Source organism: Ruditapes philippinarum, unplaced genomic scaffold (genome assembly GCF_026571515.1).
Source record: "Ruditapes philippinarum isolate M1 unplaced genomic scaffold, ASM2657151v2 ctg1324_1_1_1_1, whole genome shotgun sequence".
In the NCBI taxonomy this organism is placed as follows: domain Eukaryota; kingdom Metazoa; phylum Mollusca; class Bivalvia; order Venerida; family Veneridae; genus Ruditapes; species Ruditapes philippinarum.
Window position 1 is genome coordinate 297,569 of NW_026859461.1, and position 20,059 is coordinate 317,627.

The 20,059-nt window shown below is 31.4% G+C and overlaps 1 protein-coding gene and 2 non-coding genes across 4 annotated transcripts in view; 2 read left to right on the plus strand and 1 right to left on the minus strand.

The window, feature by feature from the left end:
* The window catches only part of LOC132756598 (ATP-dependent RNA helicase DHX33-like), a 52,408-nt gene that overhangs the window by 12,634 nt on the left and 19,715 nt on the right, over window positions 1–20,059 (plus strand). Inside the window, exons 3-10 of one of the 2 annotated variants that reach the window (XM_060747711.1) lie at window positions 206–351; window positions 4,923–4,973; window positions 6,196–6,279; window positions 8,700–8,809; window positions 12,095–12,212; window positions 13,101–13,199; window positions 16,654–16,739; window positions 18,784–18,955. In XM_060747711.1, the coding sequence (XP_060603694.1) occupies window positions 206–351; window positions 4,923–4,973; window positions 6,196–6,279; window positions 8,700–8,809; window positions 12,095–12,212; window positions 13,101–13,199; window positions 16,654–16,739; window positions 18,784–18,955 (866 nt within the window). The remainder of the gene's footprint in view (window positions 1–205; window positions 352–4,922; window positions 4,974–6,195; window positions 6,280–8,699; window positions 8,810–12,094; window positions 12,213–13,100; window positions 13,200–16,653; window positions 16,740–18,783; window positions 18,956–20,059) is intronic. The other variant, XM_060747712.1, reaches the window with a different exon arrangement.
* On the minus strand, window positions 12,474–12,546 carry Trnaa-ggc (transfer RNA alanine (anticodon GGC)). Its single transcript has one exon. It is a non-coding gene; the product is annotated as a tRNA-Ala (tRNA).
* Trnaa-ggc (transfer RNA alanine (anticodon GGC)) lies at window positions 12,897–12,969 on the plus strand. Its single transcript has one exon. It is a non-coding gene; the product is annotated as a tRNA-Ala (tRNA).

Consider the following 20,059-nt stretch of genomic DNA (forward strand, 5'->3'; position numbering starts at 1 on the left):
ACCCTCTTTGTTGAAGTTCTCCTGTTTAATCAACAGATCTAATTTAGATATCAGAGTAGCTTTTAGAACTAGAACTGGTTTTGAAAATGAAATTTAAAATTAATAAAACTTTGTTCTGGATCTTGCAAATGGTATCTGGTAGACCTTAAACCTGTGATGAATTGTAGAGTATTTTGTATAAATTATATGTTTATTTTTGTAACAGATGATCATTACACAAAGGTTAGAGAAGAGCGTTTACAGTTGCCAATACGTCCAGCTCGTAACAGACTGATACATCAAGTACAGAAACATAATTCTGTTATCATTATAGGCGAAACAGGGAGCGGAAAAACAACACAGATTCCACAGGTTAATACTGCATTGTAAAATGCTATTAGTTTATACACCAGAAGGTAACTTTGGCTATATAATGAGATGGCACTTATCTGTCCAGGCTACTTAAACTAAATAGGGAGCCATCTAAATATAAACAAAACAACTGAGGACAATAGACTTTATTTAGTAACAATAGAAAAAGGGGTCATGGCCATTTATAACATAGTAAGGAGGAAGGTCACGGCTAGTAGATGATCCCAATTTATTTTATGGTGATGTGGTCAAGGTCAAAGTGATACATTATGTACTTAATGAAAAATCTTTAATGACTCAACAATAATTAAAAATGAAGAAGCCTAGCTTTGTGAAAGTCGGTCTTGACATTGGTCAGTAGAAGACACATATTGACGTTGAGATCATTAGGTCAAAGTTCAAGGTGGCAATGACACTTACTGGAAAATACTTGTCTGGAAAAAGCTTAGGTTTTTTTTAACTAGTTCGGGACATTGTTCATAGTCATAAGATCACCTCTGTTGATTTTGAGGTTGTTATGTCAAAGATCAGTGACATTTTCATTATGCCCCCGCCATGTAATGGCCGGGGCATATAGTGTTACCCTGTTCCGTCATTCCGTCGTTCTGTCATTCCGTCATCATCAGTTTCCGTTCATTATCTTAAGAACGGATGCACACATTCAACTCAAATTTGATATATGGATATGTTATGAGAAAATACAGGTCAAGTTCGAATTTGGTCATGGTTCGATGATTTTTTGCAGAGTTATGCCCCTTTTACATTGAAAATAATATGAAATTTTCAGTTTCCGTTCATTATCTCCCCAACGATACAACACATTCAACTCAAACTTGACATGTAGATATGTCATGTGAAAATACAGGTCAAGTTCGAATTTGGTCATGGTTCTATGATTTTTGGCAGAGTTATGCCCCTTTTACTTTGAAAATAATATGAAATTTTCAGTTTCCGTTCATTATCTCCCCAACGGTACAACAGATTCAACTCAAACTTGACATATAGATATGTCATGAGAAAATACAGGTCAAGTTCGAATTTGGTCATGGTTCGATGATTTTTGGCAGAGTTATGCCCCTTTAACTTTGAAAACAATATGAAATTTTCAGTTTCTGTTCATTATCTCCCCAACAGTACAACACATTCAAAGGAATGCGCAGGTCAAGTTCAAATTTGGTCATGGTTCAATAATTTTTGGCAGAGTTATGCCCCTTTCACTTTGAAAATAATATGAAATTTTCAGTTTCTGTTTATTATCTCCCCAACAGTACAACACATTCAACTCAAATTTGACATATAAATATGTTTTTGGAATGCCCAGGCCAAGTTCGAATTTGGTCATGGTTCAATGATTTTTGGCAGAGTAATGCCCCTTTCACTTTGAAAATAATATGAAATTTACAGTTTCTGTTCATTATCTACCCAAGAGTATTACATATTCAACTCAAATTTGACATATGGATATGTAAAAGGAATGGGCAGGTCAAGTTGGAATTTGGTCATGGTTTGATGATTTTTTGGCAGAGTTATGTCCCTTTCACTTTGAAAATAATATAGATACATCTTAGGAATAAGCAGTTTAAGTTTGAATTTGGTCGTGGTTCAATGATTTTGGACAAACTTATCTTTCCTGAATGTTGGAAAAATTTTGAACTTTCAGTTTCAGCACTCATACTTGTGTGGAAATGTATTTAGCCATTATTTTGCTACAAATATGCAATATGCTATTTTTAAAAGGTTAAGACTGAATAATTTCAGTGCCTTGAACATTGTGTGAAAATGGTTTGTGTTAACATTAAAAAGTTTTAAGAGCTTTGAACTTAAAATGAAAAAAAATAATTTGTGCAAACAAATTTGAAACTAAATATTATAACATCTGAAATTTTGGCCGCATGCGGGGGCATCCGTGGCATGATGACACATTTCTTGTTTCATTTGAAATCGTAAGTACCATACACACTAAATTTATCGATAACAGTCATATTCTATATAGAAAAAAAATAAAATCAAAAACAAAAAATTTTTGGTTCATAACATTCAGTTAAAAAGGAAGTAAAACGAAATACTACACTTTGAAAAAGGTCGCGAAAAATCAGCCAACTAAGAATGTAACAATGATCCAAACATCCGGATGTATCTGGATGTCTGATTCGGTTATCTGGATGACCATTTAGGCTCCAGATGACATCCCTAAATAATAGCCCTGGGGTCAAAATTGGCCTGCACCAGGGGGGCATGAGTTTTCCTTATCTGTATATCGTAAAAACTTGAAAAAAATCTCCTCTGAAACCAAAAATGCTAGCACTTATATATTTGGCATGAATAAGTTTCCTTATACAGTTAAAACTTGAAAAATTTCTTGTCTGAAACCTCAGATGCTTAGAGCTAAGATCTTTTGCATGAAATATTGTGTAGTGGGTCTTTTTTCAAATTATAGCCCTGGGGTCAAAATTGACCCCACCCAGTTGGGTTATGGATGTATATGTATGTATATTGTAAAAACTTGAAATTTTCTTATCTGAAACTGCAAAGGCTTAGAGCTAAGATATTTTTCAGGAAACATTGTATAGTGAGTCTCTACTAAGTTTGATGAAATTATACTGGTTTCCTAGCAGTTTCCGGCCACAAATCGCACTTTTTAACAAATAAAATAAAAATCAGTCTACAGAGGGGTACAAAACTTGTGACAGGACAAAGTTAGGTACCTGTCCAGCATTGCCATGTGCTTAATGTTGCACTTTCATTTTACTTTTTAATTTGAATATAGGCCTGAAACATAACACCTTTTTTCACCTTTATTCAAAAATTCATAGCAGTTTTCCGGACCTTTTTTATTTTGAATACAGAGCTCCAGATAGCGTGCGTATAAGCGTAAAATACGCATAGAAAATCTAAAATACGCATCACTTTCAAAATTCATGCGTCGCATTACGCACAACAAAATAAAAATACGCTCGTATGTCAAAATTTATGCGTGAAAGAATAGAAGTGTAAACATTTGATATGTAGAAAGAAAATGTTTCTAGCATAAAAGTACAATATATTTCCATTTTATTGCATTGAAAACTAAAAATTCTGTTGTCAACAACGCATGCTAAAAACGAAAGTAGCAGGAAATACAGAAGGGAGGTAACTCCCGTAGATCAACCTGTGAAATTATTGATGAAATTTGTGCCAGATAATCATCTTAGGAGTTAACACAGTATTAAGTTTGTTTAGGCATCTATTGACACGTTATGCCTCAATATAAACAAAAATATATTTTAATTTCTTTAACTTTTGTTGTTGGAACAAAATAACATGTTTTTCACCTGCAGTTTTGTACTCAATATTTTCGTACCCAGTCTACAGTTACGGACAATTTTCTCTCAGACCAATACTTTTTTTTAAGGAAAGATAAAAAAAATCTTGTTTATTTTTCTTTAATTCTAATTTCAACTATAATTGTTCAAACTGGAGTACATGATAAGGTACCGTACATGCCAACAGAAATAAAGAAAGAAAAATATTGACTCCTAGAATATAAAATAATTTCAGGGCTTCCACTAGTGGAAGTTTGGGAGTCATTTACTCCTTCATTTTGGCTTGTGACTTCCAAAATCTAATACTTTTCCTTCTTTACCTATAAAATGTGACTTCCAATATCAGAGATTTTGAAGTCTTTGACTTCCAAATTTTGAAAATGGAAGCCCTGATAATTTTGCTGTGTATCCTAAACTTGAGTTCCAGGAAGTCTGACTTTACACATCATGTTTTGTATTGTTTCACTTTAAAACCAGTATTTAATTTGTAAAAAGTTTTTCTAAAAAACAAACAAACAAAAACAATAAGTTTAATTTGTTTATAAAAAATGCAAAATGCTTTTTTGACAGATTTTGCCCCTTAAGTTTTTCAGACTTTGCATTTTACCCCTCAATCTAGATTTTGAGGGGTAAAAACCCCTTGGCCAAAAAAATTATCTGGAGCTCTGTCAGAATATAATTCAGTACCATAAAGCAATGTTAAGATGGTTTTACAAGACAAACAGAACTTCCCAACCTTGTCCGTGTCGTCAGCAACAATATTTTCCGAAGTATTGATTTACCTAAAATGGGGTCTTAGTTATTGCGCATGGATACTCAAACCAGAATTCCCCAGGTGTTACTTATTTTTGAAAGTCGCAAGTTCTCTATGTAACTTTAAATAACAGGCAAAAACTTCTAAACATATAAATTGTTGTACTATTTTAAATGCTGTTTAGCATTGAAAACAAAAGTCTCTCTGATTGACGAAGTAATGTGGATGCCTTACTGGTAAAAATAGACTGTACTGGGCGAAGATGATAAACGGCCGGAAAACTGCTAGAGGACGGAAACTGCTAGGTAACCAGTAGCCCTGGGGTTAAAATTGACCTCACCCAGTTGGGTCATGGATTTTCCCTATTCATGTTTGTATATTGTAAAATCGTGAAAAAAAATATTCTCTTTTGAAACTGAAATATTCTCTTCTGAAAGCTTAGATATTTGGGATGATTAAGTTTGACTAATGTTTACAAATATATTTACCCACATCTTTTAATTGGTATATTTCAGTTTTTATATGAAGCAGGGCTGCACAGGAATTCAGTCATTGCTATAACACAGGTAAGTACATAAGTTACAATCTTTTCTTTAGGTGAATTGTAATGGGAGATTCATAAATATGTATACTAGCATATGATATGTTTGCATATAGCATTGTAACACCAAAACCTGAAGAAGAAAAAAAAAATGTTTTTTCCTGTATTATTGTTTCCTACCTGTTTAAAACTCAGTCATAATTGCAGATGTTTAGAAAATTCAACATCAAGAAAAATTAAAAATTTATCAAAATGATTCTTAATGGGGCTTCACTGAGGTTTTTAACATTATGAGACTGACATTTTTTGCAAGTATTGTACCATTTTATGGAGGCATGGATTTAAAACTTGTGTGCAAATTATTAGATCATTCACTCACTCTGTTTTTTTCAGAACAGTTATTTGAAGTCTGCATTTAAAATAAAAAACATTTAAAAGCATTTTAATACAGGCTTAGAATTGCTCCAAAAATCAATTTTCAATTTAGTTCTGAGTATCCAAAGGTGACCATGATTCGTTACCCTATGCATTTTACTGTTTGATACAATTAATTTTCTATTGATCCAACTGTTCTATGTTGAAGAAATTGGCAGGTACATTAGATTTACTTTAATGTTTCAAAACATCTAACTGTTTTCTTTTTTAACGAACATTTTTGAGACTTTCTGACATACACAGTAAGGGTGTTGACTCTTAGGACAGGGATTTAGGGCACCCATCAATTTATTTCATTATCATATGTGCCTGTTGATTTTTGTTGGTATTTTAAGTTTTATGTTTGTAAACATCAGTGGTCAGTGGAGGTCCTTTAAAGCAGCACTGTTCATATCTTTATTGATTTTCTATAAAACTTAAAAACAGTTATAATGAAAAAAATGTCAAGTTTGCAAATCAAGTGATGTAACCTAGACTTAAACCATTACTATCTGACAGAAATTGCCACAATATGCAGAAATTATTTTACTCAGTAACAAGGAAACCTAACTTGTGATAAAGATTGTAAATTCTGTCATGTTCTGCTTTAATATATTCAAAGTTTCAACTAAAATAAGAATTTTCACATTTCTTTAACAATGATTATAATTATCTTTAGTTTAATTTTTTTAACAATTTATTTTACTGGAAGCTTGCCACTTGAAATAGTCTTGTAGATCTGATCAAGCTGAGGAGTTATATATAAATAAAAATTTATCTTACTATATACATTTTGTACATGTATATAAAACTGATGAGGTTTTATTTTTCAGCCTCGAACAGTTGCAGCTATAACAGTGTCTCAGAGAGTGGCTTTAGAGAAAAGATCTGACATGGGAGATTTGGTAATAAAACATGTACAAGAATTATAGATATCATCCATTATTTACTTTGTTGCAGATTGGGTTATAATAAGATAGTTACATTATACATGTAACAGTCATAAAAATCATGTTCAAGATTCTACTTAACATTTGTACTAATACCGTTTATTTTCAGTTGTTTAAAGATGAAATCAGAGACTATGGACTTGATTGTTTTGTCCCTAACAAAGGGTGTTGTCTGGAATTTTTTTATCCCTAACAGAAAGTGTTGTCTGGAATTTTTTATTCCTAACAGAGAGTGTTGTCTGGGTTTTCATGCTCCTTGAAAAAATTCGGGGGAGCATATAGTCGCTGGGTTTTCCGTCCGTCAGTTGTCCGTACGTATGTCCCGAATTCGTGTCCTGCCCATAACTTCGCTATTTGAAGTCCAATTTTACATCTATTTCACAGAAATGATCACCATATACGACGTGTTGCGCGCAACATTTGTGTCGCTACCTTGAAGGTCAAGGTCACAGCATGACCTTGCAGCAAAATCGTGTCTCTTGTTTTATCCCTAACAGAGAGCATAGTCTGGAAATTTTGTCCCTTACAGAGAGCATAGAGTAGAAATGTATGTCCATAACAGAAAGTGTAGACTTAAAATTTTGTCCATAACAGAGACCATAGAGTAGAAATGATTATCCCTAACAGAGAGTGTAGGGTAGAAATTTTTGTTCCTAACAGAGACTGTAGACTGGAAATTGTTGTCCCAAACATAAAGACTATAAATTTATATCCGTAACTGAAAGTGTAGACTGGAAATCTGTGTCCATTACAAACAGAGTAAACTAAAATCTGTGACAGTAACAGAGATGTGGACTGGAAATATGTGTCAGTAACATAGTGTAGACTGGATATCTGTGTCAGTAACAGAGAGTATTGACTGGAATTCTGTGTCCATTACAAACAGAGTAAACTAAAATCTGTGACAGTAACAGAGATTGTGGACTGGAAATCTGTGACAGTAACAGAGATTGTGGACTGGAAATCTGTGTCAGTAACATAGTGTAGACTGGGAATCTGTGACAGTAACAGAGAGTGTAAATTGGATTTCTGTGTCCATTACAAACAGAGTAACCAAAATCTGTAACAGTAACAGAGAGTGTGGACTGGAAATCTGTGACAGTAACAGAGAGTGTGGACTGCAAATCTGTGTCAGTAACAGTGAGTGTGGACTGGAAATCTGTGACAGTAAGAGAGTGTGGACTGCAAATCTGTGACAGTAACTGAGAGTGTGGACTGCAAGTCTGTGACAGTAACAGAGAGTATGGACTGGGAATCTGTGTCAGTAACAGAGAGTATGGACTGGGAATATGTGTCAGTAACAGAGTGTGGACTGGGAATCTGTGACAGTAACTGAGAGTGTGAATTGGAAATCTGTGTCCATTACAAACAGAGTTAACTAAAATCTGTGACAGTAACAGAGTGTGGACTGGAAATCTGTGACAGTAACAGAGAGTGTGGACTGCAAATCTGTGACAGAGACAGAGATTGTGGACTTGAAATCTGTGACAGTAACAGAGAGTGTAGACTGGAAATCTGTGACAGTAACAGAGAGTGTGTGAAATGGAAATCTGTATACTTGAAGACTAATATAATTATGTTCATTTCATGTCCTTTGGCTTTATTTTAGAGCCTTGTAAGTTAAAGGAGGCAGGAAAGTGTTAATTCTGACAATAAGTCATATTTAGTATAAAGTTTTCAAGTTATCGTGTATATTCTTTCCAGTTATAATGTGATATGTTATGATAAATTATATCAAACAGTTAAGTATATACTATGCGCAAATTTGATATAAGAAAATATTGATAATTGCTACATAGTCTCTTTCTAAATATAAAATAAACATGTTTTGACTTCACAGAAAGTAGATATGTTAAAAATTTACTCACTATAGGTGGTCACACATTATATCAGAGGATATCTCATGTATATATTTTATTTATGCTATTTAACAACAGAAACATTTATGGATGCTATTTTGTTTTCACAAAATTGCATTAGTCTTGTTGTGTATTTAATCTCTATGGAGATTAAACAATCGGCGATGAATTTCGGTAATAAACAATTAAATATTTTAACATTTTTAAAACGGGGGCAAATGTCTGCCCGGGGGGGGGGGGGAGCATATTTTCGCCCTTTCCAAAGATATTAGAGGGCAATTGTCTGCCCTTGCAAAAAAAGGGGCAAAGGTCTGGGGGAGGGGGTGCATCTGTTTTTGGGGCAATTGTCCGGATACCAATTTAGTTATGGAGAAATAGGTTAGAATTACTACAGAACCTAGGAAAAGTGTAAGATAACTGTCTGTCTGTCTGTATATGCTTAGACTAGTGTTTTAAACTAGTGGTGTAAATTTGCAAAGTGAATGTTAATTTAGGAATTTTACTACTGTATTACTGTATATATTACAGGTAGGATATCGTGTAAGGTTTGATGACACTACTTCAGAAAGAACAAAGATCAAATATATGACTGATGGTATGTTACTGAGGGAGGCTATATCTGATCCTTTAATGAAAAGGTTTGTGTAATTCTATATTATATGAAATGATATAAATATGCTAGGTTCTATTTCTTACCATTAGGAAAAATATACTTAGGAAAGATAAGCAACAATATTGGATATGTCATTGTTTAAAACGATTATATGGCCCAGTACAAGTGGATGTATGCTAATTTAGCAGATTAACTTTTAATACATTGTCACTTAAGGACATTTTTGGAAGTTTTCATATAGACATATAGGCAAAATTAAAACTGTTCTATTGAATTTCTTTAAACTTGGCATGTTGTTAGAATATGATAACAGAAACATTTTAAGTGAAAAAAAGAATTGGGGTCACCGTTCTCATTTTTTGAGTTATCTGCCCCTGAATCAGAATTTTCTACTTATTTGAGGTCATTTAAAGGGCAGATAACTTATACATACATAAATGAATTCTTGTTTTTACTTCTGGATAATGTTTTTCTTTTTTTATTGTTGAATACAATACATAATTACATGCAATTTCTTATTTTGTTTCTTTTAATTTTTTTTTCAATGAAAATAAAGGTACTTTAAATTCATAAAAAATAGGCCAGTTATTAAGAAAAAATGCACAAGTTCAAGAGATGAAGTGGGGAAAAAAACTATCCACTCTAAATTTGTTCATGAAATTTTGCATATTGACTAAGACGAAGGTAAGCTTCATGAAAATAAGAAGAAAATAAAAACATGTTTTGTTTCGCTTCATTGTAAATTATCTGCCCTTGAATTTAACAAAAAAAAAGTCCAATTCAAGGGCAGAAAACTCAAAAATAAGAACGATGACCCCCAAATGTTTTTCCATTTAAAATGTTTCTGTTATCATATTCTAATAACATGCAAAGTTGAAAGAAATTCTATTGAACAGTTTTAATTTTGCCTATATGTTTATCTAAAAACTCTGGAAAACGTCTTTAACATGTCAAAAGTCTTTAATACTGCCAAGAATATGACTTTTCTTGGGACCTTAACAATAAATTCTTAATTGAATAACATTTGCAGTATATAATTACCTTTGATGTTGTTACGAATGGCTAAGGTTGTTGACATCAAACTGTTTGCTTCTCACCACTGTAAGTTTAAATCTCCACTTTCATGTGAGGAAGCTATCTAGCAAGCTTATGGAATATCAGTGGGTATTCTATTGTTATAACTGATGTTGTAAATTTCCAGGTATTCTATTGTTAAAGGTGATGTTGTATATTTCCAGGTATTCTATTGTTAAAGGTGATGTTGTATATTTCCAGGTATTCTATTGTTATATATGATGTTGTATATTTCCAGGTATTCTATTGTTATAGATGATGTTGTATATTGCCAGGTTGTCTATTGTTATATATGATGTTGTATATTTCCAGGTATTCTATTGTTATAGATGATGTTGTATATTTCCAGGTATTCTATTGTTATAGCTGATGTTGTATATTTCCAGGTATTCTATTGTTAAAGGTGATGTTGTATATTTCCAGGTATTCTATTGTTATATATGATGTTGTATATTTCCAGGTATTCTATTGTTATAGATGATGTTGCATATTGCCAGGTTGTCTATTGTTATATATGATGTTGTATATTTCCAGGTATTCTATTGTTATAGATGATGTTGTATATTTCCAGGTATTCTACTGTTATAGGTGATGTTGTATATTTCCAGGTATTCTACTGTTATAGGTGATGTTGTATGTTTCCAGGTATTCTATTGTTATTAGTGATATTGTATATTTCCATGTATTCTATTGTTATAGTTGATGTTGTATATTTCCAGGTATTCTATTGTTATAGATGATGTTGTATGTTTCCAGGTATTCTATTGTTATTAGTGATATTGTATATTTCCAGGTATTCTATTGTTATTAGTGATATTGTATATTTCCAGGTATTCTATTGTTAAAGGTGATGTTGTATATTTCCAGGTATTCTATTGTTATAGTTGATGTTGTATATTTCCAGGTATTCTATTGTTATAGATGATGTTGTATGTTTCCAGGTATTCTATTGTTATTAGTGATATTGTATATTTTCAGGTATTCTATTGTTAAAGGTGATGTTGTATATTTCCAGGTATTCTATTGTTATTAGTGATATTGTATATTTTCAGGTGTTCTATTGTTAAAGGTGATTTTGTATATTTCCAGGTATTCTATTGTTATATATGATGTTGTATGTTTCCATGTATTCTATTGTTATTAGTGATATTGTATATTTCCAGGTATTCTATTGTTAAAGGTGATGTTGTATGTTTCCAGGTATTCTATTGTTATAAGTGATATTGTATATTTTCAGGTATTCTATTGTTAAAGGTGATGTTGTATATTTCCAGGTATTCAATTGTTATGTATGATGTTGTATGTTTCCAGGTATTCTATTGTTATTAGTGATATTGTATATTTCCAGGTATTCTATTGTTAAAGGTGATGTTGTATGTTTCCAGGTATTCTATTGTTATAAGTGATATTGTATATTTTCAGGTATTCTATTGTTAAAGGTGATGTTGTATATTTCCAGGTATTTTATTGTTATATATGATGTTGTATATTTCCAGGTATTCTATTGTTAAAGGTGATGTTGTATATTTCCAGGTATTCTATTGTTAAAGGTGATGTTGTATATTTCCAGGTATTCTATTGTTATAGGTGATGTTGTATATTTCCAGGTATTCTATTGTTATAGATGATGTTGTATATTTCCAGGTATTCTATTGTTATATATGATGTTGTATATTTCCAGGTATTCTATTGTTATAGATGATGTTGCATATTGCCAGATTGTCTATTGTTATATATGATGTTGTATATTTCCAGGTATTCTATTGTTATAGATGATGTTGTATATTTCCAGGTATTCTATTGTTATAGGTGATGTTGTATATTTCCAGGTATTCTACTGTTATAGGTGATGTTGTATGTTTCCAGGTATTCTATTGTTATTAGTGATATTGTATATTTCCAGGTATTCTATTGTTATAGTTGATGTTGTATATTTCCAGGTATTCTATTGTTATAGATGATGTTGTATGTTTCCAGGTATTCTATTGTTATTAGTGATATTGTATATTTCCAGGTATTCTATTGTTATTAGTGATATTGTATATTTCCAGGTATTCTATTGTTATAGTTGATGTTGCATATTTCCAGGTATTCTATTGTTATAGATGATGTTGTATGTTTCCAGGTATTCTATTGTTATTAGTGATATTGTATATTTTCAGGTATTCTATTGTTATAGTTGATGTTGTATATTTCCAGGTATTCTATTGTTATAGATGATGTTGTATATTTCCAGGTATTCTATTGTTATACTTGACGAAGCTCATGAGAGGACAATACACACGGATGTTTTGTTTGGAGTGGTAAAGTCTGCCCAACACCAGAGACAAGAACAGGGAATGAAACCTCTTAAGGTTATACTAATAAACTATTATTTTAAAGTATGATTTCTAAGAAAAGTCAGTATGTTGTTAATATTTTATTTTCTCATGAATTTTTTTTAACATTTCATAAACTATTCCCCCTCTCTTTCCTACCTCTATCTCCCCTTTCCCCTCCTAAGAAAAAAAAACTTGATTTTAAAGTAATTGATTTTGATCAGGTTTATTGCAACAGATTATATTATGCTGATATATGGATATATATATATATAAAAATCGCACGAAAAATCGGCACGCCGCAGCTGGGACTCGAACCACGGGTCTCTGGATTGCCGGTCCAGTATGCTAACCACTACACCACAGCGGCTGTTGCTTTTTCTTCGTGCTAATTGGCCTTATATATTTAAGTTATTTTTAACTTTATTTTCCCGGCTGCGGCGTGCCGATTTTCGGGCGATTTTTCTTTGTATAATTTCCCGCTCATGACTTTCTTTCTTTCATATATATTCATTCTTGGGCGGGAATGGTCTTATAAAACAATAAATGTGTTTGCCATAAGATATTTGTAATAAGAAAATTAATAGTGACTGAGTCAGCCAACTGCGGTAAAAGAAGCTTTAAATAGCTCGCCGCTATGGTAATAAAAGTGATGAAGTCACAATAAAGTTAAAAACTACTTAAATTTATAAGGCCAATTAGCAGGAAGAAAAAGCAACGGCCGCTGTGGTGTAGTGGTTAGCATACTGGACCGGCAATCCAGAGACCCATGGTTCGAGTCCCGGCTGCGGTGTGCCGATTTTTCATGCGATTTTTCTATGTAAAATTTCCCGCTCATGACTTTCTTTCTTTCATATATATATATGAGACCGTTTTAATGTATATATATATATATATTAAGAATGATTTATCATTTTCTTTAAGATAATTGTGATGTCAGCCACTATGGATGTTGATCATTTCTCCAAGTATTTTAATAAAGCACCAGTTCTGTACCTAGAGGGTCGTCAGTTCCCAATTACAGTAAGTTTGTCTGTGTATTTTGTTCCCTAGAGAAAGATTGTGTTGTTATAGCTTTATTATACCCCCACCACAAAATGTGGGGGGGGGGGCTATAATGGATTCGCTTTGTCGCGTCGGTCGGTCCGTCTGTCCGTCTCCATTTTCGTGTCCGCTCTATAACTCCTATACCAATTGAAGGATTTTCTTCAAACTTGGCTCAAATGCTCACCTCAACAAGGGGATGTGCAGAACCCATGTTGCCCATGTGTCAGCTTAAGGTCAAGGTCACAATTGAAGGTCAAATATCAAACAATCAAATATTACACAGTATGTCGTGTCTGCTCTGTAAGTTCTACACTAATTGAAAGATTTTCTTCAAACTTGGCTCAAATGTTTTTCTCAACAAGGGGATGTGCAGAACCCATGTTGCCCATGTGTCAGCTCAAGGTCAAGGTCACAATTGAAGGTCAAATATCAAACAATTAAATATTAGACAGTATGTCGTGTCTGCCCTGTAAGTCCTACACTAATTGAAAGATTTTCTTCAATCTTGGCTCCAATTTTCACCTCAACAAGGTTATGTGCAGAATTCATGTCACCCTTTTGTCGGCTTAAGGTCAAGGTCACACTTGAAGGTCAAAAATTGACTTAGAAAATATTCTTAAATTTTAACATGTATTTGAATATTTCTGAAACTAGAAAAGGTATTTGCTTGAAACTTAAAATATATATGAAGTGTCACAATTAAGATATGCTGGTCAAGTTTCATAACTCTGTATTGCATTTTAACAAAGTTATGCCCCTTTTTAAGTACAATCAAATATTAGACAATATGTCGTGTCCGCTCTATAAATCCTATACTAATGGAAGAATTTTCTTCAAACCTTACTCAAATGTTCACCTCATCAAGGTTATGTGCAGAATCCATGTCACCTTTGTGCCGGCTAAAGGTCAAGGTCACACTTGAAGGTCAAAAATTGACTTAGAAAATGTTCTTAAATATGTACTTGAATATTTCTGAAACTAGCACAGGTATTTGCTTGAAACTTAAAAGATATATGAGGTGTCACAAATAAGATATGCAGGTAAGTTTCAATACTCTGTATTGCATTTTGACAAAGTTATGCCCCTTTTTAAGTCTTTAAATTTACGTACAATCAATACTAGACAATATGTTGTGTCCGCTCTATAAATTCTATACTAATGGAAGGATTTTCTTCAAACTTTACTCAAATGTTCACCCCAACTGGGCGATGTGCAGAACCCATCTTACCCTTGTGCCAGCTTAAGGTCAAGGCCACACTTGAAGGTCAAAAATTGACTTATAAAATGTTTAGTACATTGGGAAAATGAAAGGTTATTTGTAACTGTTTCGAACATGATTTGATAATATATATTTATACTATTACCTGTACAATTAGTCTTTTTTTCACCAGAGATAATTTCTTTTTATGTATTTGTGCCACATAAGTTATTCCCTTAACCACCTTTCCAAGTCGTCCTCTGTCAAGGACATTGGTGGGGGTATGAATCGCATTCAGCGATAGTTCTAGTTTTTTCATAGTCTACAGTTGATTTAACTTTAATTTCAATGAGAGACAGGTGAAGTTTAACCTCTTTGTAGTAGTAATGGCATGTACAGTGGAGATTTAATTTATACATTTTATGAAAAATCAATTACAACAAAATCTTAATGTGTATTTTTAACACAAAATATGGTTAGAATTGATCGTATATTCTGGTATATAAAATTAGTACATTTTAAAATGAATTATAAAATGTACCAGTTTTATATACCAGAATATATGTTTTAAAATGATTTTATTTGATATTTTATGATGGAGTGTGGAGTTACTCAATCTGGAAGATTTAAAGTATACTTGAGTAGGGTTTGGTCTATAGACTAACAATTAATATGTTAGAATCCTAGACAAGGCATACATGTATGTTTTTCTATATCATTTTAATTTAATTAGTTGTTAACTGCTTAATTTTAATACTTTATTATATAATCATTGAAAGACACAGGAAAGTCCATCGTATAACTACAGCTTGGTAAGGGGTTGATTTGTTATTGATGTTAAAACAAGTACTAGTACATGATAAAGAAAACTGCATTGATAAAGTCCCACTTATAAAGTTCTGTCACAAACTGACATTAAACATAGCATTACTAAGACATGTTTAACTTGTTACAGATATAGTTTGTAACAGATATAGTTTGTAACAGATATAGGTTATAACAGATATAGTTTGTAACAGATATAGTTTGTAACAGATATAGGTTATAACAGATATAGTTTGTAACAGATATAGTTTGTAACAGATATAGGTTATAACAGATATAGTTTGTAACAGATATAGTTTGTAACAGATATAGTTTGTAACAGATATAGTTTGTAACAGATAAAGGTTGTAACAGATATAGTTTGTAACAGATAGTTTGGAACAGATATAGTTTGTAACAGATATAGTTTGTAACAGATGTAGTTACAACCCTTGGCCTGCTGGTGGCCTCAGATTCTACCCATGCTGGACAATATCTGCATTATTCTCTATTCAGTCATACATATTTTGAAATTATCCTCTCGTTTTGTCCAGATTGTAAGATGAACATAACCATTTAGCATGGTAATGGTTAAATGAAGATTGTTAGAACTTCATATTTGTTTCGTTTAAACAAAACATAAACATCAAGACCCGAACACAATATAATATTTTATATTTAGAAAAGTGCCAAAGCACAAAATCCATCCGAAAATCATTGAGAATCAACCTTACACCAAAAGTACCTGTTATTAGCTCAACTTTACAAATACAGTGGGAAGAAGCACATATTGACTTTTGTACCCAGAGTTATTCTATTTTATCCATGGCATACTTAGAAGAGAGATTTCTTGCCACTCAACAAATAGAACCACTCATGGTGTAGATATATTGATGAGATTTTTACCATTTGGCCACATCGTAGTGAGGAATTGTATCCCTTCTTGGCCCACTTGAACGCTTTTTACCCCTTTATCAAATTCTCATATGATATGAAATTGATTAGAAAGAAACTCATTTTTTTATGATAAATACTGAAGGACGTAACGGTAACCTTCAAACTACACCGTACACTAAACCTATTGATGCCAACATGTATTTTATTAAAAAAAGTGCATAACATAGATATATATAACTAATAGTGATATTTTTTATTAGTTTAATTATTACACATGTACTTAACAACATTCTGGCACTGAGCCAAATCTCATTCTATTTTTAGATTTTTTGTTACTATTTTTTTAAATCCTATACATTTTAAATACTTCAGGCCCAAATTTCTGTCAAAATTTATCTTGATGAAGACCTCTTGTTAGGTCGTAACCGGTAGATAATAAAATAACATAAACATCCGTAGTGTTGATGTGTAATTTTCTTTTTACTTATTGTATCTTGATGAAGACATTAACATGTTTGAAATATTTTTCAGGTGATGTACACTAAAGAGGAACAGTCTGATTATCTGTTTGCTTCCCTTGTCACACTCTTCCAAATACACAGGGAAGCTCTTCCTCAGTAAATATTCTCTATTTATTACTCCCCTCCCTGTCTCCATTACATTAATTAAAATGCTTAGAAAAATCACTGTATATTTTGGTCCTGACTATCCATGAAAAGAAGTCACAAGCTGTATGATTGAATAAAATGTTTTATTACCCTTCCAGATTTTTTCCGCCTTTTTGATTGGATATTGATCACCCGAAAGAAATTGATATAACCGAGCCAGACGGGTAATATACACACTAAATTTCCCCATTGGGTACCCAACGTTGTAAACAACATGGGCTGAGGTGATGCACGTACGGTTCGATTTTACGCGGTGTAAATTCCGATTTAAAAGCACTTTTTAATTGTCAAATGATAAATATTTACCAAAGTAGAGTAATGATACATATTCTCATCAGTATCTAAAACAAATATGACCTAGTGAAAGCTTGATATTAATTACAAAAAAAGTGCGTTCAATAGACTACTCCTTTTCTCTTGATTACATTCGGTAGGTACGGGAAAAATACGTCATGTATTTATGTGACGTCATGTTGTGACGAAGAGGTACCCTAAAGGGAATCTTATTTTGACGTTTCATTTGAAACAGCAATGATTTTTTAAAAAATCGTCTAAACTCGGCAGGGGAAGGGTAATAGAAAAATTATTTTGGTTTTGGAGTGATATATGTGGATATATTACCTGCCAAGATAAAATATCACCCGAGCCATTAGGCTCGGGTGATATAAAATCTTAACAGGTAATATATCCACATATATCACTCCAAAACCAAAATAACATATAATATTTCTTATTGCCAACATTTAAAATGTTATATTTATTATGGCCAACATTTAAAATGTAATATTTATTATGGCCAACATTTTAAATGTTATATTTATTATTGCCAACATTTTAAATGTTATATTTATTATTGCCAACATTTTAAATGTTATATTTATTATTGCCAACATTTTTAAATGTTATATTTATTATGGCCAATATTTTAAATGTTATATTTATTATTGCCAACATTTTAAATGTTATATTTATTATTGCCAACATTTTAAATGTTATATTTATTATTGCCAACATTTTAAATGTTATATTTATTATGGCCAACATTTAAAATGTTATATTTATTATGGCCAACATTTTAAATGACATATTTATTATTGCCAACATTTTAAATGTTATATTTATTATTGCCAACATTTTAAATGTTATATTTATTATTGCCAACATTTTTAAATGTTATATTTATTATTGCCAACATTTTAAATGTTATATATATTATTGCCAATATTTTAATTGTTGTATTTATTATTGCCAACATTTTAATATAAATTGCCAACATTTTAAATGGTATATTTATTATTGCCAACATTTTAATTGTTATATTTATTATTGCCAACATATCATTAACATGCTCTACATTATTTATATGAGTATAGAAAAGTTAACTAATGAATTAAGTAAAAGTAGCTGTACATATTTTATTTTATTTATTTTTTGTTATATTTATACTGTATATATTTTAGTATCTCACTTATTTTATTTATTTTTTGTTATATTTATACTGTAAATATTTTAGTATCTCACTTAGAATTTCATTCAATTGTTACATATGAAAATGTCTTGACCAAATATGATAATCAGTTAAATCAAAGTCAGTATTTTCAAGTTATGATACTTTAAAACTAAATAGGAATACTGAAATAGCTTGTGTCTACTAAAGAAGTAGATAAAACTTCTAAATATTGTTTCCTTCAAAATTTTAGCTAGAATTCATGGATGAGAGTTTATATTATAGTTCATGTGACCCCATGTGGTACTTCACATTATCCTAGATATACATTTATTTTTGTTGATATGTTGTATAGTTACTGTTACAATATCTAATATAACAGTTTAATATTGTATTTTGAGAAGTATAATTATTATAATTAATTTAACGTCTTGTTACAATATTTATCATAGCTTTTTTATATTTTGAGAAGTAAAACATAATTTATTACAATATTTATAGTAACATAATGTATTTAGATAAATTAGCTAGACATTATCATTACAGGGAAGACATTTTGATATTTTTGACTGGTCAAGAAGAGATTGAGTCAGCTGTAAAATCAATACGAGATATTGCCAGGAACATGACGGGGAATGTACCAAATATGTTAGTCTGTCCTCTATATGCAGCCTTACCTTCACAACAACAACTTAAAGTCTTTCAGCCAACACCAAAGGTTAGTTTAATATTACCCTCTTACTCTTAACTTTTCCCTTTTCTTATTGTATACTCTATATTTGCTTTATTTGCAGGAAGGATTAAAGCACAAATATAAGTTTGCGTGAATAAATCTGCAAGATTTCACATATTAATTAGTAAAAATAGTTTTGTTTACATACGTTGCCTAAAAATTTTTATAAAGAGCTACACAACTGGGCAGCGTTTTACTAACGTACTTACGCTTAAGATTTGCCTAAGTTTTAACTATAAACGTAAAGATGTTTTACTTAAAATTTGGGTAAGTAAGGATTTCGTAAGTTTTTACGTAAAGTTACGCTTAAAATTTGTTAACTTAAAACTTACGTAAGTAAGACTGACATCATCTATGAATAATGGCAGAGAAGGAAAGCGAGAATTGTAGAGACAGATGTGACTGGTAATATAATTTTCATGGTGAAAGCGGCTCTAGAAAAGTAAAGTCTAAGGAAGAAAAAGATATTGTGGCTGTACGGACTTGTTGCTTTAAGGACTTATTGAAAATAAAATTAAGTAAAAACAAAAAAAACATATATGAATTTGGAAGTCATCCTATCAGCTTAAAGACCTAAGATATACCGGTACCTCATACCGACCTTAGTCGTGGTTGACATCGACCCAGAGTATTTTGAATCAGTTATTAAATGTTTTATATTATTTTAACATACTAAATATAGATTTATTGAGACTTTTATAGATTACATAAATTATTGTAAACTGAAACTTATTTAATTTCATTTGTTTAATACCAACTAAGTGAAGACCGGATATGAGAGTATCTAATTGTATGATTTGCAAATGTACATAAAATTATCTGTTGCAGTTGTTTTTATGGCAAATATTCAGATAACATTACTTCACTAAAATACATAATAGTTACATTGCAATGATGACTACAAACTTAAATAGCTTTTTTTTGCATGTGGCATTTTTGTGTCATCTTTTTACGCATGTTATTCCGATGGGGGTTTTCTTAAATTGATAGGCATAAATGAATAAATAGTACATTTAAATAAATGTATAAATTAATGTATAAATAAATAAATAAACAAATACATAAACAAATAAATAACAAATACATAAA